The sequence below is a fragment of the Lepidochelys kempii genome, chromosome 12, assembly GCF_965140285.1.
Source record: "Lepidochelys kempii isolate rLepKem1 chromosome 12, rLepKem1.hap1, whole genome shotgun sequence".
Lineage (NCBI taxonomy): Eukaryota > Metazoa > Chordata > Testudines > Cheloniidae > Lepidochelys > Lepidochelys kempii.
Window position 1 is genome coordinate 2,456,606 of NC_136391.1, and position 27,937 is coordinate 2,484,542.

The 27,937-nt window shown below is 45.3% G+C and overlaps 1 protein-coding gene across 4 annotated transcripts in view; it reads left to right on the forward strand.

Annotated features, from left to right (window-relative positions):
* GLG1 (golgi glycoprotein 1) overlaps positions 1-27,937 on the forward strand; it is a 176,672-nt gene that overhangs the window by 134,309 nt on the left and 14,426 nt on the right. For 2 of the 4 annotated variants that reach the window (XM_073307096.2, XM_073307097.2), the window contains 14 exons: positions 3,867-3,988; positions 4,764-4,865; positions 6,700-6,856; positions 9,019-9,156; positions 10,832-10,918; positions 11,896-11,958; positions 13,250-13,363; positions 15,737-15,825; positions 16,744-16,861; positions 18,355-18,447; positions 22,325-22,462; positions 24,315-24,438; positions 24,836-24,978; positions 25,285-25,386. In XM_073307096.2, the coding sequence (XP_073163197.1) occupies positions 3,867-3,988; positions 4,764-4,865; positions 6,700-6,856; positions 9,019-9,156; positions 10,832-10,918; positions 11,896-11,958; positions 13,250-13,363; positions 15,737-15,825; positions 16,744-16,861; positions 18,355-18,447; positions 22,325-22,462; positions 24,315-24,438; positions 24,836-24,978; positions 25,285-25,386 (1,590 nt within the window). The remainder of the gene's footprint in view (positions 1-3,866; positions 3,989-4,763; positions 4,866-6,699; positions 6,857-9,018; positions 9,157-10,831; positions 10,919-11,895; positions 11,959-13,249; positions 13,364-15,736; positions 15,826-16,743; positions 16,862-18,354; positions 18,448-22,324; positions 22,463-24,314; positions 24,439-24,835; positions 24,979-25,284; positions 25,387-27,937) is intronic. The other 2 variants (XM_073307099.1, XM_073307098.1) reach the window with 2 other exon arrangements.

The window sequence follows — 27,937 nt, forward strand, 5'->3', positions numbered from 1 at the left end:
TTGCAAATGAATTCCAATTCAGCAGTTTCTCGCTGGAGTCTGGATTTGTAGTTTTTTTGTTTTAAGATAGCGACCTTCATGTCTGTGATTGCGTGACCAGAGAGATTGAAGTGTTCTCCGACTGGTTTATGAATGTTATAATTCTTGACATCTGATTTGTGTCCATTTATTCTTTTACGTAGAGACTGTCCAGTTTGACCAATGTACATGGCAGAGGGGCATTGCTGGCACATGATGGCATATATCACATTGGTAGATGTGCAGGTGAACGATCCTCTGATAGTGTGGCTGATGTGATTAGGCCCCCAACTAAAACCTCTCCAACGCATCATCAAGGATCTACAACCTATCCTGAAGGATGACCCATCACTCTCACAGATCTTGGGAGACAGGCCAGTCCTTGCTTACAGACAGCCCCCCAACCTGAAGCAAATACTCACCAGCAACCACACACCACACGACAGAACCACTAACCCAGGAACCTATCCTTGTAACAAAGCCCATTGTCAACTGTGTCCACATATCTATTCAGGGGACACCATCATAGGGCCTAATCACATCAGCCACACTATCAGAGGCTCGTTCACCTGCAGGAAATTAGAAGTTTCCCAAATTTTCTCTTCAGTACAGAGGTCTGCTCTGGCCTAATTTTTAAGCTTGGAAAGGGTCATGCTATTTTCCAACCTTTCCCTCCCAAACCTGAGTCGGCATCATTGGTGCAGCAGCTGCATGTGCCACATTCCTGCCAGCTGCTGCCCCCTTCTGCGCTGTGTGCATTCCATAGAGCAAAAGGTACTGTAACTCCTTGGCACGCTGTCGATCCCAGGGACAGGAGGAAGAGATCCCACCCTAAGAGGGTCAGGTTATTTTTGCACTTGACTTGAACCAAATGCTTGTTGTCAGGTCCTGTCACGGTCAGGTTACAGGGCTGTACATCAGTAAATATATCGTAAACTAAACCACCTATGCAGTAGCATAACAAAGGGCCATCTGGAGAGGAACTGTGTTGTAGAGCTGATAACAGAGCCCATATCTCCTGACTCAGGGCTGTGCTTTAGCCACTAGACCATGTTTTGTCCCCATCTTGTGGGGCCAGGCTAGTCTGGTCAAAGGTTGAGAATTGATCATTTCTGCCACTGTCATTAAATAGATTGATTAAATACATGTTGAAATGGTTACACTTGAAGTCTATCTGTCTATTCCAGTTTAAATTCACCAAATATCAGGTAAGTTAATTTGGTTTAACCCTTCAAGACTAGACAGGTGGACTAATGCTTTCTAACTTGTATATCTAAGACTAGAAGCCCCAAATATATATTTTGTCTCTTGGCTTATATACTACAATTGGAGAGTTTCAAGTTCCATCATTAGGGCCCTACCAATTTCATGGCAGTGAAAAACATGTCACGGACCATGAAATAAACCCTCCCCCATGAAATCTGATCTCCCTGAAATCAGCCGGGCTGGGGACAGACAGGACTTGTCCTTCCCTTGTACAACTGTTATCGGAGGAAGATCAGACCCACCTCCCACATGTACCACCCTCACTTCTGTGCTGCAGCAGCCCCAGAGCTGGGATCCGGACTTCCACCCCCTGCAGCTCCTGCCTAGGCTTGGGGCACTTGAGCTGGGGGCTGCTGCCACTGCCTGCAGCTCCTGCCAGAGCTCGGAGCTGCTGCTCCCCTCCTTCCTCCTCCCCCTCCCCCCAGTGGCTCCTGCCGGGGCTTGGGGCACTTTCCCCCCGCCCCCCACACTTCTGCCCGGGCTTTGGACCCTGGGCTGGGGGCTGCCACCCCCCAGGGCTAGAGCCCAGGCTCAGGGACCTATACTCTGGGTTTTCGCTTCCCACAGCTCTTGCCTGAGCTCCAAGTTGGGCTCTGAAGGCAGCACGGAAGCAAGTATAGTAATCCTGCAGCCCTTCTACAACAGCTTTGGGACACCACACAATCCCCTTTTGGATCAGGACCCCCATGGTTACAACACTGTAAACATCTGCAATTGTGAAATTGGCCAATTTTAAGACCCTGTGGCTATGAAATTGACCAAAGTGAACCATGAATTTGGTAGGGCCCTATCCATCACCCAGCAGATTAATGGGTGACCTCTTGTAAATGCTGAAAACCAAATCTTTACTGTAAAAGCTCTTAGAGTGAGTTGGAAAATCACTGCTTTATAAACAGAGCTTTGAGTCAAATATTTATACAGTGTATGGTGTACCCCACTATCACCATCCACGTGGTTCATTGTTTCCAACCAGTAAGCAGAATAGCACTGGAGAAATCCCAATTCATGGAACCATGGAGTAAGATCTTTTCCTATTTACTGTGGTTCACTTAAGAATGACGAGATAACTGGCTCTGTGGATGAGAGGAAAGCAGTGGATGTGGTGTTCCTTGACTTTAGCAAAGCTTTTGACACTGTCTCCCACAGTATTCTTGCCAGCAAGTTAAAGTGGTATGGGCTGGATGAATGGACTATAAGGTGGATAGAAAGTTGGCTAGATTGTTGGGCTCAACGGGTAGTGATCAATGGCTCCATGTCTAGTTGGCAGCCGGTATCAACCGGAGTGCCCCAAGGTCGGTCCTGGGGCCGGTTTTGTTCAATATCTTCATAAATGATCTGGAGGATGGTGTGGATTACATCCTCAGCAAGTTTGCAGATGACACTAAAGTGGGAGGAGAGGTAGATGCACTGGAGGATAGGGATAGGATACAGAGGGCCCTAGACAAATTGGAGGATTGGGCCAAAAGAAATCTGATGAGGTTCAACAAGGACAAGTGCAAAGTCCTGCACTTAAGACGGAAGAATCCCATGCACCACTACAGACTAGGGACCGAATGGCTCAGCAGCAGCTCTGCAGAAAAGGACCTAGGGGTTACAGTGGACGAGAAGCTGGATATGAGTCAACAGTGTGCCCTTGTTGCCAAGAAGGCCAATGGCATTTTGGGCTGTGTAAGTAGGAGCTTTGCCAGCAGATCGAGGGACGTGATCGTTCCCCTCTATTCGACATTGGTGAGGCCTCATCTGGAGTACTGTGTCCAGTTTTGGGCTCCACACTACAAGAAGGATGTGGAAAAATTGGAAAGAGTCCAGTGGAGGTCAACAAAAATGATTAGGGGACTGGAACACATGACTTAAGAGGAGAGGCTGAGGGAACTGGGATTGTTTAGCCTGTGGAAGAGAAGAATGAGGGGGATTTGATAGCTGCTTTCAACTACCTGAAAGGGGTTCCAAAGAGGATGGCTCTAGACTGTTCTCAGTGGTAGCTGATGACAGAACAAGGAGTAATGGTCTCAAGTTGCAGTGGGGGAGGTTTAGGTTGGATATTACGAAAACCTTTTTCACTAGGAGGGTGGTGAAACACTGGAATGCGTTACCTGGGGAGGTGGTGGAATCTCCTTCCTTAGATATTTTTAAGGTCAGGCTTGACAAAGCCCTGGCTGGGATGATTTAGTTGGGGATTGGTCCTGCTTTGAGCAGGGGGTTGGACTAGATGACGACCTAAGATCCCTTCCAACCCTGATATTCTGTGATTCTATGAATCTGTACGGAGGCTTCAGTTGCTATCCAGTTAGAAACTGTTGATTTTGAGAAGTGTTTCGGTTAAAGGCCATTTACTCAGATGCACAGATTTGGGCTTTTTCTTGGGAAAGGATATCTAACTTTAATGGGAGTGAGTGAAAAACCTGCCTTCTCTAAAGCATTCTGCATTGTCAGTTGCTAAAATGAGCAACTGTCAAGTAGGTGTGGTGTCTGTTACAAGGCAGTTAGCATTGTGGAATTGCCAATTAGAAGATAGGAGCGCACTGACATTGATCTGCCATGCTGGCTAAGCTATTTTTCTGTCTCCAATTCCTCTCTTCCAGCTTCAAACTCTGATTCAAGAGACTGACCCTGGTGCAGATTACCGCATTGACAGAGCTTTGAATGAGGCTTGTGAATCAGTAATACAGACGGCTTGCAAACACATACGATCTGGAGATCCAATGTAAGTGGCTTTTTCATAGTCACACTGTACTTTACACGTGCCCAGTAGCAATAGTAGAGCTCACTTGAGTAACCAAACGAGATATTAACCAGTCTAAAAATGAAGACTCCCAAGCAATCAAGAGCATGTACCAGCAATTTATATAGCAGCTGGAAGTGGAATGCAATCTGCATGCAGCTCTTGCTGTGGATCATGCTGAATTTTTTTGTTATAGGACTGTCATGGCGTTAGCCAGGGTTGTCTAGCTTTATTAGTTGTAGGTTGAGCTTGTATCATTTGGTGTGCTATCTTCTGTTACACACAGCTTCCTAGTGTCATTTTTCTAAAGAGAAATGCAGTAAAAAAGTATCAGAAGGTTTTTCGAAAGATGAAAGAAGGAAATCCATGTTGCAGAGACAACTGTCCTATTTATACCCTCTTCTGAGCCAAATTTTTTTATTTTTATATATAAATAAAAATATGATGCTTTTGCCCGATTTAACTGTGAACACATTTGAGTCTAGTTCATATAAACAGTGGAATTTAACACAGCACACATGGGAGTGTAACTATTTTGATTTATTCCTTTTTTTAGGTAGAATGGTTTGGTTTGGTTTGTTTTTGTTTGTTTGAAACCTCTATGATGTGACCTACAACTCTTACCAGCCAAAATTTTTCTATGGAAAGGCAGATCCATAGAGTATAGAGTGGAATCAGTACAATGACTGGTGTACGTGGGGGGCCCACAGCATGGCCTTTCTCATTTTCTTCTCTCCTGTTTCCTTTCCATTCCCAGGATTCTGTCTTGCCTTATGGAGCACTTGTACACTGAGAAAATGGTAGAGGACTGTGAACACAGGCTCCTGGAGCTCCAGTACTTTATTTCTCGTGATTGGAAGTGAGTATTGTTAAACAGAGGGTTTAATTTTTCTTCCTGTTGCACACATCAGCTGTGCCAGATAAGCAACCCCCTGTACACCAGCACTGCTTTCTGTTGCTCAGCTGGAGGTACTTTATACTAATGACCAGCATGTTTATGCCCTGGAGACTTGGCTTCTCATCTCTCTGTCCAGTGCCTTGGAAGCCAAATCTGCTGTGGGGCCACCCTCCTATGCCTGGTGTTGATATAGAACTAGAGGTTCAACTTTCCAACCTATATGTCCTTATTTAGAGCTTTGAGACTTGAGAGGAGGGTAGGCATGTGCATAATTATAAGGAGTTCATTGCCTGCCTTTCAGATGAAGTTTACTTGCTCAGTGGATGGGCATTATCTTCAGTAGTGATGGGTGGGTATTCCTTTAAAAATCTTGCTCTTCAGGATAGCGAATAGGGAGGATTCGCTATTTCTGTAAGAGGTTTCCTATTCTTTTATGGAACGTGGAATGCTTCCATTCCTGACTTGTTTCACTCCCAAAATCCTTGTAAGCCCTGTCTTTCCAGCCAATGTGGACTAGGTGGAATTCCCTTTAGAGCATCACTGCCTTTTTATTTGGCCAGAGTATCTCCAGTGATGAGTATCTCACACATTTAATTTCCCTCCTTCCCCTACCTCCCTTGATGGCTGCATTTATTGCCTGTCCTGCACTTCCAGCAGGGAATCACTTGTTTGAACCAAACCACTCGATTAACTGCAGAATTTTTCCTTCTGTTGACTAATGCGTATTTAACCCTCATGCTGTTTGAACAAAGATCGTTCTAACTCAAATCCTAAGTGGACAGCTGGTGCCCGGCCTTTCATGTTTATAACCACCGGTCCCTTGAGTTGGCTAATGAAGCTGCAGTGTAATTCCCGAGGAGTGCAGGCAGAATGGAAATCTTGCATGATTTATTTTTCTTATTGCTTCTCAAAAGCAAGTGTTTGCGGAACTGTTTTCTCTACAAATCTCCTCCTCCTCCCTGTCCTTCTGAAAATGCCATGAAGGCCTGAAGCTATTTATAAACCTCACCACTAACCCTCTCTGCCACTACATTTCCATTCCAGAGGCTCATAGTACCAATCTCTCATTTTGGTGTAATATAATTAAACATTTCCTCCCAAGAGCAGATTCCATGTGTGCAAAGCAGGGACAATGAGGCTTCACTTTGCCCTGTCTCCCGAATCTGGACTGACTGTGGTTAACTGGAACTAAATCTGTCTCCTGTAAAGCTGAGACTTATTTCAAAATGGAAATAATGGTACTGGCATTGGAGGTTCTCTTTAGGCAAATCTAGTGTGCACTCTGCTTTGCTGTGTCACCTGTTGTACTCCCTCAGGGAGCTGATTTTCTCAGATTTCCTGCACTAAGCATTGCCAGGCCTCCTCAACGTTGGGATGGGAGGTCTTAAGGGAAAACGGGGGTGCGTCAGGAAGTGATTTGGGTGATTCATTCATGACTTCCTTATGAGTCTGTACTAGAGCAATCCCCTTGCATGTTATGGGAGACTGTGCTGCTGGAGGTGGCCACTTTGGGAGAAGATATAAAATCAAGATCCGCACTACCTGTAGACACCAGCGATACCAGAGCATTTGTTGCAAGAGTAAGGACTTGATTCCCGATTGAGTGTTATACGGTCTGCCTGTTGGTTTGGTTATAGAGTTCTCATGCTTTGCTGTGTTCAGTCAATAGTGGATCTGTCCACTTCATAAGCATTTCTGTGGTTTCTGTATCCAAAAATGTATAAAGCATTTGGTAGGTGCTGGGGTGTGGAAGGTGCTGTGGTAATGATGTTGGCTTCCTTTTTTTCTACTACAGATTGGATCCAGTCCTTTATCGCAAGTGTCAGGGAGATGCTTCTCGACTCTGTCATACCCATGGCTGGAATGAGACTACTAGTGACCTGATGCCTACAGGGGCTGTCTTTTCCTGCTTGTACAGGCATGCCTACCGCACGGAGGAGCAGGGAAGGAGGGTATGCACTCAACATTAACTTTTCATTCTCTTCATTGGTGATCTGTGAGTCGGATGCATGTTCAGCTATCAGTCATGCTGCATTGACAGTCAGTACTACTGAAAACTAGTTTGAAAAGGCAGTTGCTGCAGATATTTATTGCGTCAATGCAAAGATCTTTACCAGCTGTGTCCTCCATGGACATACCTCTAATGTCTATATTAGAACTTCAGTAGAAAGAGGAGAAATGTGGTGTCTTACCAGCAGAATTGCCACCTTGAGGCATTTGTCCAAGGAGTTGCAGCAAAGCTTGAGACCTAAGAGTCCTGTGTTTAAATCTGTGCATAGACACTATGTAAAGGCATCTAGCAAATCATTAGACTGCCATGTGCTCCAGCCACTTAGCTGCCAGACTGCTTTTATACAAAAAGTCCCACTGTCATAAAGACCAGGCTGTCTATTCTCAGATTAAGACCTGAGTCTGTTCAAAGCAACTTCCTTTGGTTTACATAATCTATTAAGAAGGTCTCTGTAGTGACACAGACTATTATTTTAACCCTAGGTAGGAGAAACCATAATGCATTTCCCAGTAAAATTTATGACTAGAGCACAGTAAAGATTTGACTTACTGCACAGCTGCTTTCCTCCTTGGATATGTGCTTTCAGAAACCTTTTACTGCTGTTCAGTGGGTTCTTGTGCTGAGTTTGCTGCCCTCTAGTGCCTTGTTGAGGGACTGAGCCTCTCGGAAACATTTTGGTGCTCAAAGTTCCATTTGCTTCTTTGGTGGTTGCGCTGTAGGATGCAGTTCCAGTGATCTTTGGTGGGATTATGCAACACTCTTGCTTACGAAATGATTCTCTGGAGCAGTGGTTCTCAAACGTTTGTCCTAGTGACCCCTTTCACACAGCAAGCCTCTGAGTGCGACCCCCCTTATAAATTAAAAACACTTTTTTATATATTTAACAGCAATGCTGGAGGCAAAGCGGGGTTTCGGGTGGAGACTGACAGCTTGTGACCCCCCCCATGTAATGACCCCTTATGGGGTTGTGAGGTTCTGACCCCCATTTTGAGAACCCCTGCTCTAGAGCCTGATGTAAATTGTCTTATGATAGGGAGGTCAAATATTGATCAAAGGTTCCTTCCTTTTAGGGAATGAATTTTTTATTCGATGGTTTCCAGTTCAGCCTTTTAGTGCCATGAGCTGAACTTTTCGTTGTAATGCATTTTACATTAGTGCTAACCACAGAAATTTCATGCCACTGCAAATGATGTAGCAGTTATGGGAGAAAAGTTCTTTATATGTGGGGAGCAGGTGTGTCCGCAATTCAGTGTTAATGAAAGACTGATCCCACTGATCAGAGCTGTACTTTGCCCACAATACTTGCCTATATAAATATACCACCTGGTATTTACCTAATTTCCAATAAGTGGTGCTCACAGTGTTCTATGTAACTTTCAATACTCCATTCTGTTCCAGGTTTAAGACCTCATATAACTCTGCCAATGCATCTCACACCTGAGTTGCAGCATATCTTGCTAGTTCAGCACTGCAGCTCACCAGCATCACCTCCTGCTGTTGCAGCCCTGAACCCTTCCACAGTTTGCGCCTCTATTTCAGTCTTGACATCATCATCCTTGTTATGCTAATATAGGACTCGCCTAAAGGAAGTGACAGGACACACTGTGCAAGGATAAGGGCTGTCCTTCATAAACTGATGCCATCACTGGGTTATGAGTGTCTCCAGATTCAGACATAGTCCTCAAAAAATAGAAACACTCTTTTCATGTGTAATGCAGCGGTGTCCTGTTTGCCAACTTAGAGGCCTGTTCTAGTATTTAGTTCCAAAGCCAAGTGAATGTTAGCTTCCAGTAAAATGTTCATTGCTGAATACTACATGCCATAAAGACCACGGAACAAAGTATCCATCCCTAGGGGAAAATGCTCTCCAAGCAATGAGGAAAGCCAGAATTGAGGATACCTTTGGAGCTCAGACCACCTGGCTGGTAGAGGCCAAGCTTATCGTGGGGCTGATGCTCTCTCACTGGAGGTTAGGAAGAAGAGAAATTTCTTGTCACTTTCCATGGCACATCATTTATTAGTAACTGAACAAATCAGTTTGCAATGTAGCAGGTCAGAGCTGCACATTTGTCCCCTTTAAACCGTTCTCTGCTCCCCATTTAGCTGTCACGAGAGTGCAGAGCAGAAGTACAGCGAATCCTTCACCAGCGTGCAATGGATGTGAAGCTGGATCCAGCCCTCCAGGACAAGTGCATGATCGACCTGGGGAAATGGTGCAGTGAAAAAACAGAGACAGGACAGGTACTGTGCAAATGCCTTTTTGTATGGGGACGAAGGAACCCCTTTGTTGCTGGCAGGTGTTGATTCTTTATGTTCATAGCTTATAGTTTATTACAATTTGTAAATTTCCCAGGCACTTTAATAAATAAAATATATAATAGGCAAAAAGACAATGGGTAGTAATGTCTGTGAAGAAGAAACTACACAGCTCTGGAAGTCGCTTTGTAAAAGAGATCTGAATGCTTAATATGAAGTGATAGTTAACACCATGAGCTCTCCTTTGATATAACAAGTATCTTTTTTTCAACTCATATTTGTAATATCCTGTTACAAACTTGACATTTATTTTCCCCATAAACTTTGTCCCATTTCCGTTTGGCAAATATTAACATGCTTCCTGTGCTTGAAAAGAGTGAAATTCACCTGCTGCTCTTTAATGAGACTCCAACAGATAGTTCTTTTATATTAAATCATTGTGCTCTGGCATAGCTCTGGGGAGAGAGCTGTTAATTAGTGTATGCGAAAGAGAGCACCTCACTCGTTTTTTGAAGGGTTTCTCACTGATAGGTTTTGGTATCATAGGTTCTGGAATTAAGGGTGCTGGGGGTGCCGCCCCACCCCCTGGCTTGAAATGATTTCCTCATACACTGGATTTACAGTTTGGTTCAATGATTCTCAGCACCCCCACTATACAAATTGTTCCAGCACCCCTGTTTGGTAGTTTGGGATGTTTGTCCATGTATGAAGGTTATACTTATCAAACTAAGAGCAAACCATCAGACAAAACATTCCAGCATGTGGTGTTCCATCCTAAGGTCATTCCCAGTCACTGCTGATAGTGTCTGTAACTTGATTTTTGCAAAACATTTAAACTAAATTTGAAAATTCAGAGGTGCTTACTTTGTATGTTCAAAATGTGATTAGCTTTTTAAAAAAAAAATAGTATTTTTCCACTAGAAAATAAGACTGAGTGGACAGAGGTTCATTTTCATCCAGAGATATTTTCTCTCTAAAGCAGAAAAATGCAACATATCAAATTCAGAATTGTCCTTGGATTCAAGACCATCTGCATTGAAAACATGAAAATCTTGTCTTCAGGGTGGTGAAAAAACCTCTATCAAAATAAACATTTTTCATCATTTTCACTTAGCTCATTGGCTGTGGGAGGCACCTTGATCTAGAACAGTAAAGGGTTGGGGGTTAGAAGTTTGAGTTCTGCTGCTGTCTCCCCTTGTGCAAATCACTTCTCTTGTGTGCCTCATCTTACCCTATCTGTAAAGCATCAAGACCAGCATCCCCAGCACTTATGAATTTACTAAGGAAATGAGCAGGGAAGCCACTGGATGGTTAGTGCAAGCACCAAAAGAGCAAGAAACGTGAAACATTAAAGATTTTGCATGTTCATTTTAGTATAATCTAATCCACTAGTCCTGCAAGACTGGTCTCCAAGCTACTCTATAGCTGAGGCCCTTCATCTAGCATAACACCTTGTTGCTCTTGCAATCTTGAGTTGATCTGAACAACTGGAACTTCTCCAAAGCAGTGTTTAGTTCTCAGAAAGCAGGCAGAGGGAGGGCACAGTGAACATTAGGGATCCTTTACTTGCTAAGATGTTGTATGTATCATAATTTCTCTGGCACAGGGCTCTGAATTTTCAGTATCTTGTCACATATTAAGATGACTTGTCTCTCTGTAGGAACTTGAATGCCTCCAGGACCATCTTGATGACTTAGTGGTTGATTGCAGAGACATAGTTGGAAACCTTACTGAGTTGGAGTCTGAGGTAAGCAGTTTGCAGCCTGGCACAAAGGGAAGAGTCTGTAACAGAGCATGTCCAGCTGCCCTCATACCAATCCTGGAAAAATATATATAGCATTTCTGTGGTGGGTTTCTGATACGTCATCAACCCACCACAGAAATGCAGCCATCTTTGAGGTGAAGCAAGTTGTCCTGTGTCAGTACTGCACAAGTGTTTGTAGGGAAATGAAATAACAGCTGGGATTTGAGATGCGCTCAGTGCAAGCACCACAATGAATGTGGCCGGGGTACTGGGGCTAACACCTGTACTCTTGCAGAAAGGAACACAAGAGCTGTAATGACCAAAATACGCTCAGGAGCTCAGATTTTGGCCTTCTCTGAAAGCAGTTCCAGCAGCACACAGCGCCCGCCTAGTGTTTTGCTGGAGGCAATGTTAGGCAGTGAGTGGTGGGAAAAGCATCATCCATGGAGTCAACCGCACCACTTCTTGCAGCAGCCCACGTTTTCATTGAGTGCCTTTCCATCTAATCATTGGCTCTGCTTTACATCCAAGACACTCTCTGCTCTAGGGGCTGTTTCCTTTCCACGCTTCGAATGCATTTTGCTGAAAATGGCCACTAATCTCCAGGTATCTAGGTTGCTGTGTGGCACCTATCACTGTAGTGTCTCTAGAATGAGTTCCTCTTAGCGAGACTGAGCTGGCTTAATTATCTGAGTGGTAAGGGCTTCTCCAGCTCTATGGAGAGCTGTTCTGCTCCAAGCCTACAACCTGGAAGGCTCTCCCAGCATTCACCCACACTTGGCTGGAGCACGCAGCGTGACCACCAATGCCAAAGGGTGAAGCTGTCTGGATTTCATCTGAACAAAATACCATAAACTCAGGGGACAGCTTGACTTGGAGCACAATTTTCAGAACCTTTAATGCATGAACAGAGCCTTCCCCTTATGGCTGTTTGCTGTGCAGTTGTTATGGGAGCTGAATGCTGCATGTCTCTTCTGCAGGATATTCAGATTGAAGCCTTGCTGATGAGAGCGTGTGAGCCCATCATTCAGACGTTCTGTCATGTAAGTTCTTCATGATAGTCTGGGACCCCTAGGGAAATGAGAGGATGTTGGAAAGGTTAGAATTTTCATTGTTCAAGCATAATAGGAAGTACCAGACCCAGGCATCAGAGTGAATGCTAATGTAAACGGATGCAATTAATGATGTATGTATGCCGCATGTTTGTTTTGCCTAAGGATAAAAGCTAAGAGAACACCCAAGCCCTGTATGTGATGCCAGAACTGCAGCTTGGGTTATATTGCCTTACAACAGGGGTAGGGAACCGATGGCCTGTGTGCCAAAGGCGGCCCGCAAGCTGATTTCAGTGGCACTCACACTGCCCGGGTCCTGGCCACAGGACTGGGGGGCTCTGCATTTTAATTTAATTTTAAATGAAGCGTCTTAAACATTTTAAAAACCTTATTTACTTTACATACAACAATAGTTTAGTTACATATTATAGACTTATAGAAAGGGATCTTCTAAAAACATTAACATGTATTACTGGCACGCAAAACCTTAAATTAAAGTGAATTAATGAAGACTCGGCACACCGCTTCTGAAAGGTTGCTGACCCCTGCCTTACAATAATTTAATGATCTAGGACTAGGTAACTGTTTTCAGCCCATGTGTGTGTACAGGGGTGTCATAAATACACACATCTGAACCATAGTCAGATTGTTCACAGAACTAAAAAAAACAGGTTAGTCAGACGAATTATATATCGAATAGCCAGCTGAATCCCAAGGCTCCTAATTCCACCCAGGGCTTCTGCTATTATCATAAGCCCTGTCACAGGAGCTAGGACCTCTAGATGAAATTGCCCTGTAATTCAAAATATTACTGTTTTATATTGGGTCAGAACCCCAGTTCCACAATAGCAGACTCCCCAGTGGCTCTGCTCCCTTCCTGACACTCTTGCTGTTTCTCATCTTTACTGCATCACTCTGTGGTATTGATTAATCACACTTTATGATAAGCAGGTAGCTTCACATCTGTTAGTTACAAAGTTCTTACCATGGGTGTTGGCCGGGGGGGGGGCGGGGGTTCATGCTGCTTTGAGAGCATTCCACTCTCAGATGTGTGACTAAGTATCTACAGAAGGATTAATGTTAATTAATCCACACAGCGTCACATAATGAGCCCAAGTTCAAAGTATAGAAGAGCTGTTAATTTCACTGCATTGAATTCTTATTAGTGGTCATTTGATTGCCTGGTTGATTTATAAAAAGCATGGTGGAATGGGAATGTTTTCAAGAGGGTAACCCATTTCTGAAGTGGAGGTAACAGCCTGTCCCTGCTTCCTTCCTTCAGGAGATGGCAGATAACCAGATAGACTCTGGGGACTTGATGGAATGTTTGATTCAGAACAAGCACCAGAAGGAGATGAATGAGAAGTGCGCCATTGGAGTCACTCACTTCCAGCTGGTGAGCAATTACCTGCCTCCCCACACCGTATACCTTATAACATCTCACTTTGTCCAGGGAGAGGTGGGTAGGAGACTTCTGATCATGCAGAATGAGGGGGGGATGAAGAATGAGGGGGGATTTGATAGCTGCTTTCAACTACCTGAAAGGGGGTTCCAAAGAGGATGGCTCTAGACTGTTCTCAGTGGTAGCAGATGACAGAACAAGTAGTAATGGTCTCAAGTTCCAGTGGGGGAGATTTAGGTTGCATATTAGGAAAAGCTTTTTCACTAGGAGGGTGGTGAAACACTGGAATGCGTTACCTAGGGAGGTGGTGGAATCTCCTTCCTTAGGAGTTTTTAAGGTCAGGCTTGATAAAGCCCTGGCTGGGATGATTTAACTGGGAATTGGTCCTGCTTCGAGCAGGGGGCTGGGGTCCCTTCCAACCCTGATATTCTATGATTCTATGATGCCCCTCTTCATGATCCAAGACCCAGTCCAGCTGTTGTGAATTCACTTCATAAATCTGATCCCTTATTTCATGTCACTATTTGTACATCTAGTCATAAACTTTCACTTTCGAATGTTAGTTCTAATTCCATTGATGCCCCTTCCCTGTCTCTCTTTGAGGCAGGGCCCGGTGTATTCTGTAGCACAGTAGGAACAAATTCTATGGCAATATTAATTCATTGTGTCTCTATGAAATACCCAGCATTCCCATCCCTCCCACACCTATCCCCACACAACTGTGGCTCTTGGTTGAAAACATGGATTGATGGATTTTTTCACTCTGTTCTCCAGATGGTTCGGCTCCGTGGTCTTCAGCAGTTACAATGTTGTTTTAGCAGCCTGATTCAGAATGTCTTTGTCCTGCTCTGTGCATGGCAGGGAAGTGGGGAGCTTGTAGTCAGCTTCTATGGTGATTCTTTTCAGCTCCCTAGGCTTTGGGTGCTACTCTGCATTTAAAAAAAAAAAAATTGGGGGATTGGTCCTGCTTTGAGCAGGGGGTTGGACTAGATGAGGGACCTCCTGAGGTCCCTTCCAACCCTGAGATTCTATGTGGGGGAGGGATAGCTCAGTGGTTTGAGCATTGGCCTGCTAACCCAGAGTTGAGAGTTCAATCCTTGAGGGGGCCATTTGGGTTCTGGGGCAAAAATAGGGGATTGGTCCTGCTTTGAGCAGGGGGTTGGACTAGATGACCTCCCGAGGTCCCTACGAACCCTGATATTTTATGATTCTGTTCTCTCGGCAGCCTAGCTGCCCAATTTGCACATCTGGCTCCCTGGCTACAGTTCCCTGTCTGTAGCAAAAATAATTCTGTGGTATGCAGAGTCCATGGGGTGCCCCAGGTGAGAGAAATAGGGCCGCTCACACCTCTGAGCTGTTGTTTCAGGCTCTTTGCAGTGGCTTGCACTTCGTACATGTTTGAGGTGACCTTCCCAACTGTCAGGGCTAGAAACTTACCTTTTAAACAATGAAAGTTGAGATACTGGAGCTAAATTCTGGGTGAATTCTGCAATTGCGGAATACTTGGGTCCCTGATATCTCTTGGGCATTCGTGGTGGTTAAAAGTCAGCTCTCCAGTTTCCTTGCCACCTTCTTAACCCTCCATCAGTGCAATTCTGACGTTTATGGATCATGATCAGTATGTTGCTGGTGATGAGTAAGGCTACAATGTAGTCACGGAATCTGTGACTTCCAGCAACCTCTGTGACTTCAGCCTGCGGTGGTTGGGAGCTACAGGCTCCCGCGCTGCCCATGGGGGCCTGGACGGGGCGGGGACCCCTTATTGCTCCTGGCCACGGCAGACCCTTGGAACTGTGGGCAGCGGGGGTACCCCGCAGCCTCCGTGCAGTTGCTCTGCTTCAGGCAGTGTGGAGACCCACTGATCCCCGTTCTGTCAGGGATATTTTTAGTAAAAGAAAAATTCACGGAAGCTGTTACCTGTGTGTGACTTCCGTGAATTTTTCTTTTTTGCCCATGACCTATCCGTGACTTTTACTAAAAATATCCCTGACAAAACCTTAGCCTTGGTGATGAATAGTCAGCAGAGGCAGCTGCCCCAGGAAAGCTTGAGGCTGCCGCAGATTTTGTTAGGCAAATTATGAGGTGCTCATCCAAACCTGTCACGCCTTGAGACTCCTTCTGTAGTAAGGATGCCTTGAGATTGTGGTTCACGTTGTTTGAGGTGTGGGGGTAAGGGTAAAGAGGAGAAATTGGCCAGAGGGCGCCCATGCTTCTGGTCAGTGGAATTGCATCAGGTACACAATGTATTGGCCCTGTCTTAATAGAGCATGGCAATTCAGGTGCTATGGAATATGCTGTTTTAAGCAAGCCTGTTGTCTCAACTTGTTTTGATATACTCCTTTTATTGTCTGCTTCTTGTTCTCTTAGGTTCAAATGAAGGATTTCAGGTTCTCATACAAATTTAAAATGGCTTGCAAGGAGGATGTGCTGAAACTTTGCCCCAACATCAAAAAAAAGTACGTAGCAGCTGAATGACTAGAAACACGTAATGAAGTCCTCTAACAACATTCCTTTGCCTCTGTTGCCAGAAGTGTTAGCCTGTCCCAGTGAAAATTGCTGTTCCTGTTCCGCTTTGCTCGACTGCATGCGGCGAACGTTTACGATGGAGGAGCTTCCTCTTTAGGAAAATACTACTTCCGCCTTAGTTGCAAATTTCTAATCTTGCTGTTCTGTTCAATGGCCTTAAGACTAGGCAGACACTCCAGACTTTTAAAGGACTTCCATTGTCTTATGCTACTCCTGAGAGGTAGGAGACTCTGTTGATTAGCTGACGAAGGGAGAAGCTCCACAAATTTCCAGCAGGCTTGTTCTCTTCAGAAGAGAAAAGTTTTAATCGTCTAATATGATCTACGAACAATTGATGATAAAAATGTGAATTGGAATACAAGCTCAAGCTTACTCTTGCCTTATGCAACATATTGTAGCTGGCGTAGTCACTCTTTCTCTAGCGCGCATATGCTTACTTTGAGAACCATTCCCATGACATTGAGAGTGGGTTTTTCAAAAGCAGCTACATGATTGAAGCACAAGTCCCAGGTTTTCAGTGGGATTTTACACAAGTCCCCCTGTGCTTGCATTTATAGTGTCCTGTACAGAACCAAGCTGCCGAGTCTGGATTCGGGATTAGAAATCCTCACACTGGCTGTTTTAATCTGCAGTCAGTTACACTCTTATCCGATCATGCCTGGGCTAGTTCTGCCTTCTGATCAAATGCACAGGCACTGTGTGCTGACATGGCATTCCTGAGTGTCGTAGGCTACCAAGTTACTTGCTTCTTGGCGACATGGTGTGCAAAGCTAACCTTTGGCCTGGTGTACAAGGCCAAGAAATGAGTTGGCATATGTATAAATAGGGACGGGTTTCCTTTTCTGCAGGGTGGATGTGGTGATCTGTCTAAGCACTACAGTGCGCAATGACACACTGCAGGATGCCAGGGAGCAGAGGGTGTCTCTGAAGTGCCGCAAACAGCTGCGCGTCGAAGAGCTAGAGATGGTAAGTATGCATGGGGCTCTTGAGCATCTATTTTTCAATATTAGTTTCCTCTCTTGCATACTTTGGAAAACGAATTAAGCTCATGAGATACAGCTAACCCACTTTGTACTTGGAGAGCTGAAAGGAACAACTTTTAAAGCAACACATCAAACCCAGTTGCCTTTCAGACTCACAGTGATGACTTAGTGTTCTGATGCTGGCTGCCTGAATCTAGCTCTTAATACACAACCACTGACTCCCTCTAGCCCCCATGAGGAAAGTGTGAACTGTATTTTACACATGAGGAAGTTGAGGCACAGAGATGAAGTTTTGTCCAAGGCCACCCATTGAGTCAGTGGCTGAGCAAGGATTAAAACCTCTCTAGAGCAGGCTAACTCCTTCTCTGGCATTGGTAGTATTTACATTAATAGAGCCACAAGACTTTTCCCCCTACATTATTTTGTGTAAATGGTGAAGCTCTGACTGACCATCCCCAGCACCCTCAGAGGCAGCACGCTCAGTCTGTTGGTCGGGGGGAGTGAATGCCTTGCAGCACTGAGCAGCACCTTCAGTTAATGAGCACACCAGGATGTGTTCCCATCAGTGTTCTGACCTTTAATCTTCAATCGGAAGGAGGTTGGCTGTCTTGGACCCTGGTGTGGAGGGAAAGAGAGGAATCTTCACTGCTGTAGAGGAACCCTGCATTTAGAGGAAGAAAGGAAACCCCACTCATTGTTAGTATTCTGTGTGACCTCAGATTAAATGCAAAACAGTTGCTTTAGTAAAGCGGTGTAAAATAGAATTTCACTCTAAGGTTGTGTCTACACTGGCACTTTCAGTGTTAAACCTTTATTCATTCAGGGCTGTGAAAAAACACCCCCCCACCCCCCAAGGGAGAAGTTTTAGCGCTGAAAAGCACCAGTATAGACAGCACCGGTATAGAGAGCTCTCCCCTGGCAATAAAGCATGACTACGCTGCCCACGTCACAGCGTTGCCATGGCCGTGCTGTCACGTGGGCAGTTGTAGACATACCCTAAAACCCACAGCCAGCTGTAAGATGTGACTGTATCTTGATCTGCTGCATAGATTTGCAAAACTGATTATTCACTGGCTTTCACCACTTGCCCTGACCAGGATCATTCAAACACACAATCAGGTAAGTGTGGAAAATGAAGCTGGTGAATATACATAAGTGACAGACGTCTGTGAGTGGGACAAGGGAGCCAGATATTGTCAGTCCTGCAAGGAAAGGTAGCCAGTGAAAAGTACCCAGAGTGGGATATGCATTCAAGATAGTACCTAGACATGTGACAACTCAGTGACTTTTTCAGCACTGATCATTCTTACTCACTAGATCATTAACTTCTAAGCACTAAAGACTTCTCTTTTGTGATACTCCAGTGCCTCCTTTGTCTGCTGTTGTGAATATGCTGTAGTCCCTGGATAAAACACAAATTGACTTTCTGATTGAGTTAGCTAACTGCTTGTTTTCCTGGGTCTACTTATCTTACAGACTGAGGATATTCGACTTGAACCAGAGCTGTATGAAGCTTGTAAGAGTGATATCAAGAACAATTGCCCGAATGTGCCCTATGGCAATGCACAGGTGATGAGCTTCTTAACTATTTACAGGTTTCAGAGTAGCAGCCATGTTAGTCTGTATCCGCAAAAAGAAAAGGAGTACTTGTGGCACCTTAAAGACTAGCAACTTTATTTGAGCATAAGTTTTCGTGAGCTACAGCTCACTTCCTCGGATGCATGCTGTGGAAAATATAGTGGGAAGATTTTGTATACTGTGACATGGTCGGGCCAGATCGCTATAGGAGAGTAATAGAAAGTAGATATATTAGCCCCAGGCTAAGTAGGTCCCTTTTCCCTGTGTAAGGTAACAGGGAAGGTTCCAGAACAATCAGGAACCTTCTGGAGACCATTAAGACAGGCTGATTAGAACACCTGCAGCCAATCAAGAAGCTGCTAGAATCAATTAAGGCAGGCTAATCAGGGCACCTGGATTTTTAAAAGGAGCTCACTTCAGTTTGTGGTGTGCGTGTGAGGAGCTGGGAGTAAGAGGCACTAGGAGCTGAGAGTGAGAACGTGGACTGAGGAGAACAAGCATTATCAGACACCAGGAGGAAGTTCCTATGGTGAGGATAAAGAAGGTGTTGGGAGGAGGCCATGGGGAAGTAGCCCATGGAGTTGTAGCTGTCGCACAGCTGTTCCAGGAGGCACTCTAGACAGCTGCATTGCACAGGGCCCTGGGCTGGAAGCCAGATTCCCCCCAAATCCTCCCAACTCCTGGTCAGACACAGGAGGAGTCGACCTGGACTGTGGGTGCAGAAAAATGGCCAAGCTGAGGGCTGCCGTGAAGCTCGAAGGCGAGCAAATCTGCCAATAGGCACAAGACCCACCAAGGTAGAGCAAAAAGAAAAGGAGTACTTGTGGCACCTTAGAGACTAACCAATTTATTTGAGCATGAGCTTTTGTGAGCTACAGCTCACTTCATCGGATGCAAGGTAGAGCAGGAACTTTGTCACAATACACAGAGAACATGAAACAATGGGTATTACCATACACACTGTAACGAGAGTGATCAGGTAAGGTGAGCTATTACCAGCGGGGGGGGGGACCCTTTTATAGTGATAATCAAGGTGGGCCATTTCCAGCAGTTGACAAGAACATGTGAGGAACAGTAGGGAGCGGGGAAATAAACAAGGGGAAGTAGTTTTACTTTGTGTAATGACACATCCACTCCCAGTCTTTATTCAAGCCTAAGTTAATGGTGTCCAGTTTGCAAATTAATTCCAATTCAGCAGTCTCTCACTGGAGTCTGTTTTTGAAGGTTTTTTTGTTGAAGAATTGCCACTTTTAGGTCTGTAATCGAGTGATCAGAAAGATTGAAGTGATCTCCGACTGGTTTTTGAATGTTATAATTCTTGACATCTGATTTGTGTCCATTTATTCTTTTACATAGATACTGTCCAGTTTGGCCAATGTACATGGCAGAGGGGCATTGCTGGCACATGATGGCATATATCACATTGGTAGATGTGCAGGTGAACGAGCTTCTGATAGTGTGGCTAATGTGATTAGGTCCTATGATGGTGTCCCCTGAATATATATGTGGACACAGTTGGCAATGGGCTTTGTTGCAAGGATAGGTTCCTGGGTTAGTGGTTCTGTTGTGTGTTGTGTGGTTGCTGGTGAGTATTTGCTTCAGGTTGGGGGGCTGTCTGTAAGCAAGGAATGGCCTGTCTCCCACAATCTGTGAGAGTGATGGGTCATCCTTCAAGATAGGTTGTAGATCCTTGATGATGTGTTGGAGAGGTTTTAGTTGGGGCTGAAGGTGACGGCTAGTGGCGTTCTGTTATTTTCTTTGTTGGGCCTGTCCTGTAGTAGGTGACTTCTGGGTACTCTTCTGGCTCTGTCAATCTGTTTCTTCACTTCAGCAGGTGGATATTGTAGTTGTAAGAACCCTTGATAGAGATCTTAGAATCATAGAGATCTTGTAGGTGTTTGTCTCTGTCTGAGGGGTTGGAGCAAATGCGGTTGTATCGTAGAGCTTGGCTGTAGACAATGGATCGAGTGGTGTGGTCTGGGTGAAAGCTGGAGGCATGTAGGTAGGCATGGTGGTCAGTAGGTTTCCAGTATAGGGTGGTGGTTATGTGACCATTGCTTATTAGCATTGTAGTATCCAGGAAGTGGATCTCTTGTGTGGACTGGTCCAGGCTGAGGTTGATGGTGGGATGGAAATTGTTGAAATCATGGTGGAATTCCTCAAGGGCTTCTTTTCCATGGGTCCAGATGATGAAGATGTCATCAATGTAGCGCAAGTAGAGTAGGGGCGTTAGGGGACGAGAGCCGAGGAAGCGTTGTTCTAAGTCAGCCATAAAAATGTTGGCATACTGTGGGGCCATGTGGGTAGCCATAGCAGTGCCTCTGATTTGAAGGTATACATTGTCCCCAAATGTGAAATAGTTATGGGTGAGGACAAAGTCACAGAGTTCAGCCACCAGGTTAGCTGTGACATTATCGGGGATACTGTTCCTGACGGCTTGTAGTCCATCTTTGTGTGGAATGTTGGTGTAGGGGGCTTCTACATCCGTAGTGGCCAGGATGGTGTTTTCAGGAAGATCACTGATGGACTGTAGTTTCCTCAGGAAGTCAGAGGTGTCTCGAAGATAGCTGGGAGTGCTGGTAGCGTAGGGCCTGACGAGGGAGTCTTTATAGCCAAACAATCCTGCTGTCAGGGTGCCAAAGCATCATCAAGGATCTACAACCTATCCTGAAGGACGACCCCACACTATCAGAGGTTCGTTCACCGGCACATCTATCAATGTGATATATGCCATCATGTGCCAGCAGTGCCCCTCTGCCATGTACATTGGCCAAACTGGACAGTCTCTACGTAAAAGAATAAATGGACACAAATCAGACGTCGAGAATTATAATATTCAAAAACCAGTCGGAGAACACTTCAGTCTCTCTGATCACTCGATTACAGACCTAAAAGTGGCAATTCTTCAACAAAGAAACCTTCAAAAACAGACTCCAATGAGAGACTGCTGAATTGGAATTAATTTGCAAACTGGACACCATTAACCCAGGCTTGAATAAAGACTGGGAGTGGATGGGTCATTACACAAAGTAAAACTATTTCCCCATGTTTATTTCCCCCCCGCTACCGTTCCATTCTTGTCAACTGCTGGAAATAACCCATCTTGATTATCACTACAAAAGGTGTGTCCGTGTCGTCCCGTCCCCCCCCGTCCGTCCCCCCCGGCGCTCTCCTGCTGGCAATAGCTCACCTGATCACTCTCGTTACAGTGTGTATGGTAACACCCATTATTTCATGTTCTCTGTGTATATAAAATCTCCCCAATGTATTTTCTACTGCATGCATCTGATGAAGTGAACTGTAGCTCACGAAAGCTTATGCTCAAATAAATTTGTTAGTCTCTAAGGTGCCGCAAGTACTCCTTTTCTTTTAACTATTTACATGTCAGTTTTCACTGCACACAGCCTGTTTTTGAAAAACATCCTTGTCTCACTAACACACAGCATTAGACTTGCATTTTGGAGTATTTTCCAACTTTTGTGAGGATTAGAGCATTTCAGTGTCCAGCTTTTTCTGCCTAACATCAGAGCACAATGTGACAATTGGTTTATCCCTTTGTACCGTGCCAAAGTGAGGGATTTTGTAAATCTAGTTGAGTAGGAAGGTGTCATGACCATCTGACTAAAACTAACAAGTGGCTAGCTGAATACAATCTGGTCTACAGTACAACATTAATGATTTTTTGTGTGTGTATGTCGGGGGGGGGGGGGGAAGGATTCCAGCCTCTGATGCCTAGGATTTAACAAGTACAGATACTTGAAAATGAGCCCACAGGGGAACACCAAAAGTATTTCTTGACCAAGTATGAGGGGAGGATTTTTACAAGCGGTGTGCCTTTCTCAACTGTTGTCACACTGTCTTGCTGCAGATTATTGAGTGTTTGAAGGAAAACAAGAAGCGTCTGAGCAACCGCTGTCACCAGAAAGTGTTTAAACTGCAGGAGAATGAGATGATGGATCCAGAACTAGATTACACACTCATGAGGGTCTGCAAACAAATGATCAAGGTAACAGTAGCAGGCTGACCAGTGAGAGGATGGATTTGAGACCACAAGGAACGTTAATTCACCTAGAACTCTCAGCATATTCATACTTGACACAAGGCTGGGGGGGAAAGGGTTGGTTTTATTTAAAATAAAATAAAACCCAAGTTCCGCATTCTCTACGATGATTTATTTCCAAAATGGCTGCTTCGGACCGTGCTGCTTTTTTTTACACAACATAACTGGGTCTTTTTTTTTTACTTATCACCTTGAATCAGCATGAGTGTTCTTTCAGGGATCTCCTCTTTCAAATGCACTCCCTGCCTCCAAATGCCAGGCTGGGGTACAAGCAAATCTTTTGCCTGGAGTATCAGCTGGTGTTGGAGGAGAAAGGGGGTTGATGTGCTGGAGTTTTTGATAGAACTTGGATCTCGTCTGTCCTGCTTCTGCACTGGATCCGTTTCTGTCAAAGGACAAGAAGTTGTCAAGAACACAGATTGATGTAACTCTTTCAGTTCACCGCTAATACAGACTTTTATCAAGTGACAGATAAGGCAAAATCATATAGCTGCTCTGGCCGCATGCAAGATTAAACCACCCTCAAGATCAGAATGCTGACACCTTGTAGTCAGGAGACAACATTAAACACTAATAAACACTTTGCTGGATAGCTGGAGGAGCCCAGGGCACTGAGTTAACATGGAGAGTTAATAAAAAAAAGTAACCTGGCTCCATTTATGGCTGAGGCTCAATGTCTGACTGTAGAGCTGGTAATGGACCCAGGCTTTTAAAAAAAAATCTGTAGCATAATCAAGGCTAGCGGAAGGTTACCACACCACAGAAGCTCCTAGAAGTAGAGACCCTCCCTGTAAGAGCAGGATCCAGCAGAGCAGTGATTAGTCTGCAGAGTGTTTGTCAATCCATTGATCTAGATGGACAATTTTATCACTGTGCACTACATGCAGCTCTCCAGTGCTCCATAAATTGCACTGAGTACTGCCTTAGTGTTCTGGTCTCCTGCACCACACCTGTGGCACAGGGCAGTGACTTGTAGGTACGATCACCAGATTCCATTTATTCCTGTTTCTGGAGCAAATAGGGAGAAAGGAAAAAGATGTATATGAGACCCAGAAAAACATAATGGAAGTTTTGCACCAAAATGTGGAATGAGAATACTGTGAATGGGGAAGTAAAGGGGCGTCTGGCTTTGCTTGGTGGTACTGACATAGAGCAGCAAGCTGCAGCCTGGGACCTCGGAGGAGGGATAGCTCAGTAGTTTGAGCATTGACCTGCTAAACCCAGGGTTGTGAGTTCAATCCTTGAGGGGGCCATTTAGGGATCTGGGGCAAAAATAAGAGACAGTACTTGGTCCTGCTGTGAAGGCAGGGGACTGGACTGGATGACCTTTCAAGGTCCCTTCTAGCTCTCCATATTTTTTAGGTTGGATATTAGGAAAAACTTTTTCACTAGGAGGTGGTGAAGCACTGGAATGCGTTACCTAGGGAGGTGGTGGAATCTCCTTCATGAGATATTTTTAAAGTCAGGCTTGACAAAGCCCTGGCTGGGATGATTTAATTGGGGGTTGGTCCTGCTTTGAGCAGGGCGTTGGACTAGATGACCACCTGAGGTCCCTTCCAATCCTGATTTTCTATGATTCTCGGTTGCTAGGAGCTATTCAGACAGTGCTGCATAAAATGATGTTCCCCTCCTTTCTCTCCCCTGCCAAAGCAGAGTGTGAGAGGAATTGCTGTTGGTGGTGGGTATTGGGAGGGAGAGTCAGTCATGGTCCCTCTTTGGCTTGGGCAGACAGATATTTAGTCTCCCTTGTGAATGCTTGACGTTTCATATGCTATAAAACCTGGCTTTCCCTTTGCAGAGGTTTTGCTCTGAAGCAGATTCGAAGAACATGTTGCAGTGTCTGAAACAGAATAAGAACAGTGAGGTGATGGACCCTAAATGTAAACAAATGATCACCAAGCGACAGATCACCCAGAACACAGGTACCATGGCCTCCACTTCACTTTTTTATCCAGGGGAAGAAGCTAGTTCCCTGCCTGGGCTGAGAAGTGATCTGCACAGCCTTAACTGCAGACAGCTTCCCTTCATTTAATTCCCCTTCACCCAGAATCTAAGAACAAACAGTCTCTCCACCCTAGTTACTGAGTGTCATGTGATTATTGGTTTCACTTACTCCCTAGGCTTGTTACTATGTGGTCAATTTCTTCGAAGTAAGAAGTCACAATTTAACTCTTTTAAACTGCTGGAAGACAGTGTCACCCAGAAGGAATTCCTCCTACAGATTCTCTTTGGAGCTCTGTCACCTTGTTGACACATCTTTTTTTCCAGTAGTGTGTAAATTCTAATGCAGTTCCTTTCCATCTTTCCTCTCTTGGTTAGATTACCGCCTGAATCCAGTGCTCAGAAAGGCCTGCAAACAAGACATCCCCAAATTTTGCCAAAATATTCTGAGTACAGCTAAGGATGATGCAGAGTTGGAGGGGCAGGTTGTCTCCTGCCTCAAGTTGAAATATGCAGACCAGGTGAGTGAGGAAGGTAAATGTGTAAATATGATCCGCATAGAAACATGCGCAGCAACTCTGATTAACCCTCCGTCCTAGTAAATTAGACTCACTCGCAGTGTATATGTGTGTAATCTGGGGCGACCTACGAATAAGAGTCCATGTGCTTTGCACTCACAATTTAACCTTCATTATCTCTTAGCCTTCACTATAGAATAAACATCTTAAATGCATTTAACCCTATTATTAAAGGTGCCAAGACATCTGACTTGCAAAAATCAAGCTCAGTATTTGGTTGGCTAATTGCTATCTTTCTCCTCTTGATAGCGTCTGTCTCCAGACTGCGAGGATCAGATCCGAGTAATAATCCAGGAATCTGCTCTTGATTACCGGCTAGATCCCCAGCTGCAGATGCACTGTTCTGATGAGGTAGGAGATGTGACCACTGTGCCCCTTAGTTCAGTTGAAAGCTCTTCTCAGCAGCTTCACACTCAGTTTCACCCCTTTCTAACAAAATGAACCCTTTTGACAAGGCAGCTTAACTACTCAGAGCTAGTTCTAGGCTCTCTGTCTGCAACTTGTGCCTAGAACAAAAGATTTGTATTCTTCTGCACAATCAGTATTTCTAAGTCAGGCTTTGCCTCTGGTATGCATATTGACACTGATATACTCTAGAAGTACAAATCATCATCATCACTTGTGCAAAGCAGACAAGTTAATGTATCCTTTTGAGTTGCCCATCAATCGTAAGTGAACCAGAGTAGCTGAAATCTGCTTTGTAGTTTCCATGTCAGCTTAAGCAATGGCTCATGAATGACATGTTTCATGCTAGAGCTGTGATTGTGCCATTTTTCTTCCCCGGCTCATGCCTCTTTGACATGGGCATCTCAGAGCAGCAGTAGTAGGCATTGGGGTCAGTAGGGTTGTCGTTTTGAACAGGCTGGCTGGCTGAGGAGCATAAGAGGAGCCCTTGCGCCATTGGAGAGAAATAGGAATGTCTCTAAAACTGGGAGGTGGCACTGCTGGCAAGGTGGAGGGAGAGGAGGAGAGACGGGAACTGTGAGCTAGTCCTTAGATGTCTTAAAGGATGAATATACGGGTCCGTGGAGATTTTAGGGTTAAATTGTACAGCACCCGGTCGAAAAGGGACCCTGGTGGCTCCAGTCAGCACCGTCAACTGGGCCGTTAAAAGTCCAGTCAGAGGAGCTAAGGCAGGCTAGTCCCTACCTGTCATGGCTCCACACTGCACCCCAGAAGCGGCCAGCAGGTCCGGCTCTTACATGGGGGCGCCCACGGAGCTCCGTGTGCTGCCCAAGCACCAGCTTCGAACTCCTGTTGGCCAGGAATCATGGCCAATGGGAGTTGCGGGGGCAGTGCCTATGGGCGAGAGCAGCGTGCAGTACTGCCTTCCACACCTCTGCCTTGGAGCCAGACCTGCTGGCCACTTCCGCGCAGAGTCAGGACAGGCAAGGTCTGCCTTAGCCCCACTGTGCCGCTGACCAGGAGCCACCCAAGGTAAGCCTGCGCCCCTGCCCCAGCCCCCTGAGCGCCCCCCACCCTGCACCCCAGAGCCTGCACTTCCAGACGGAGTCCTCACCTCCTCCTGCATCCCAGCCCAGAGCCACACCCTGAACCCCTCTGCCTCAACCCGCAGCCCCCTCCTGCACCCTGAACCCCTCATCCCCGGCCCCACCCCAGAGCCCTAACCCCCTTCTGTCCCCCCAGCCCAGTGAATGTGAGTGAGGGTGGGGGAGAGCGAGCCACCAAGGGAGGGGGAATGTAGTGAGCAGGGGGCAGGGCCTCAGGGAAGGGGCAGGGCTAGGGTGTTCAGTTTTGTGCGATTAGGAAGTTGGCAACCCTAATAGCACAACATGTAGAGGTCATTCTTAATCCGTTCACTGACCTTCTCTTGCTGCATAGGACGTGTTGAGTACATTCCAAGCAGGCCACCTTTGTAACAACTCATAAGGTAAGCCTGCCTTAGTGAGCGAGATTAAAAGAATTATTGGAACTGCCAGGCTCTTTGAGACATAGTTACTAGAAGAGTATTTTCTCTCTGTAAAGAGTAAGCAAGTAAGCTGTGATTGCCACAGTTGTCTTCAAATGAAGACAATGTTTTTATAAGATTATGAGTTTTCCAAATTTGGGCCCGCCTTGTGTTGAAAGTTTTGCGGTGCACATTCAGATTATCTGTCATTCTTTCTCTCTATAGCCTCTTACTGTAGAAATAGTTTTTCTTGGATGATTGTCTCCTAGTGAGGCCCCTATGTGTAATCCACTTGAGATGTGCATCTGCTTGAGGCTGGATGATATTTTTTAGCAGGGTCCGGAGGTCCGTTCTTGTGTCCTACACCTTTCTGTGCTCCCTTCCAAGGAGATAAGGCAGCCCGCCCCAGCGCTTTTCAGTTCTGTTCTATCACCTGTGCTCTGAGACAGAACCCCTCTAATATCCGCAGGTTACCTAGCATTTCCTTTTCTTAGCTGTAAATAGTTTTTCTTTACTAAGTTAGTTTTAGATAAGCTCTTTAAAGAACTTTTGGGGTTCTCTCCCACCCCCTTTATACTATGCCCAGGGCCCCAGGTTTTAAGAAATGTGTGGTGTGTCTCTGGGCCTTCCCAGTCAGCAACAGCCATAACACCTGCTTGTATTGCCTCGGGAAACTCCTATCCCCTCCAAGTGTAGCATCCCTGCACAAAGGAGGTTCTTAAGGTTTACTGTTGGTCTAGACCGGTACTAAGTGCTGTTCTCATTCAGCCCCTTGGGAGTGTCAAGGAGGTTCATGAAGGTATTATTGGTTGTGGTGGCATATCTGTCGTCAGGGCAAGTCATTGTTCCCCTACTTGGATGGCTGGTTGTCCTCACGGAAATCATGCTAGGAACTTCAGATAGACTCTCAAGGAAGTGCTACACAGCAAAATGGAAGAGATTTTCCAAATGGTAACAATGTCATCAGGTATCCCTGGAAAGTTCCCGGATCCC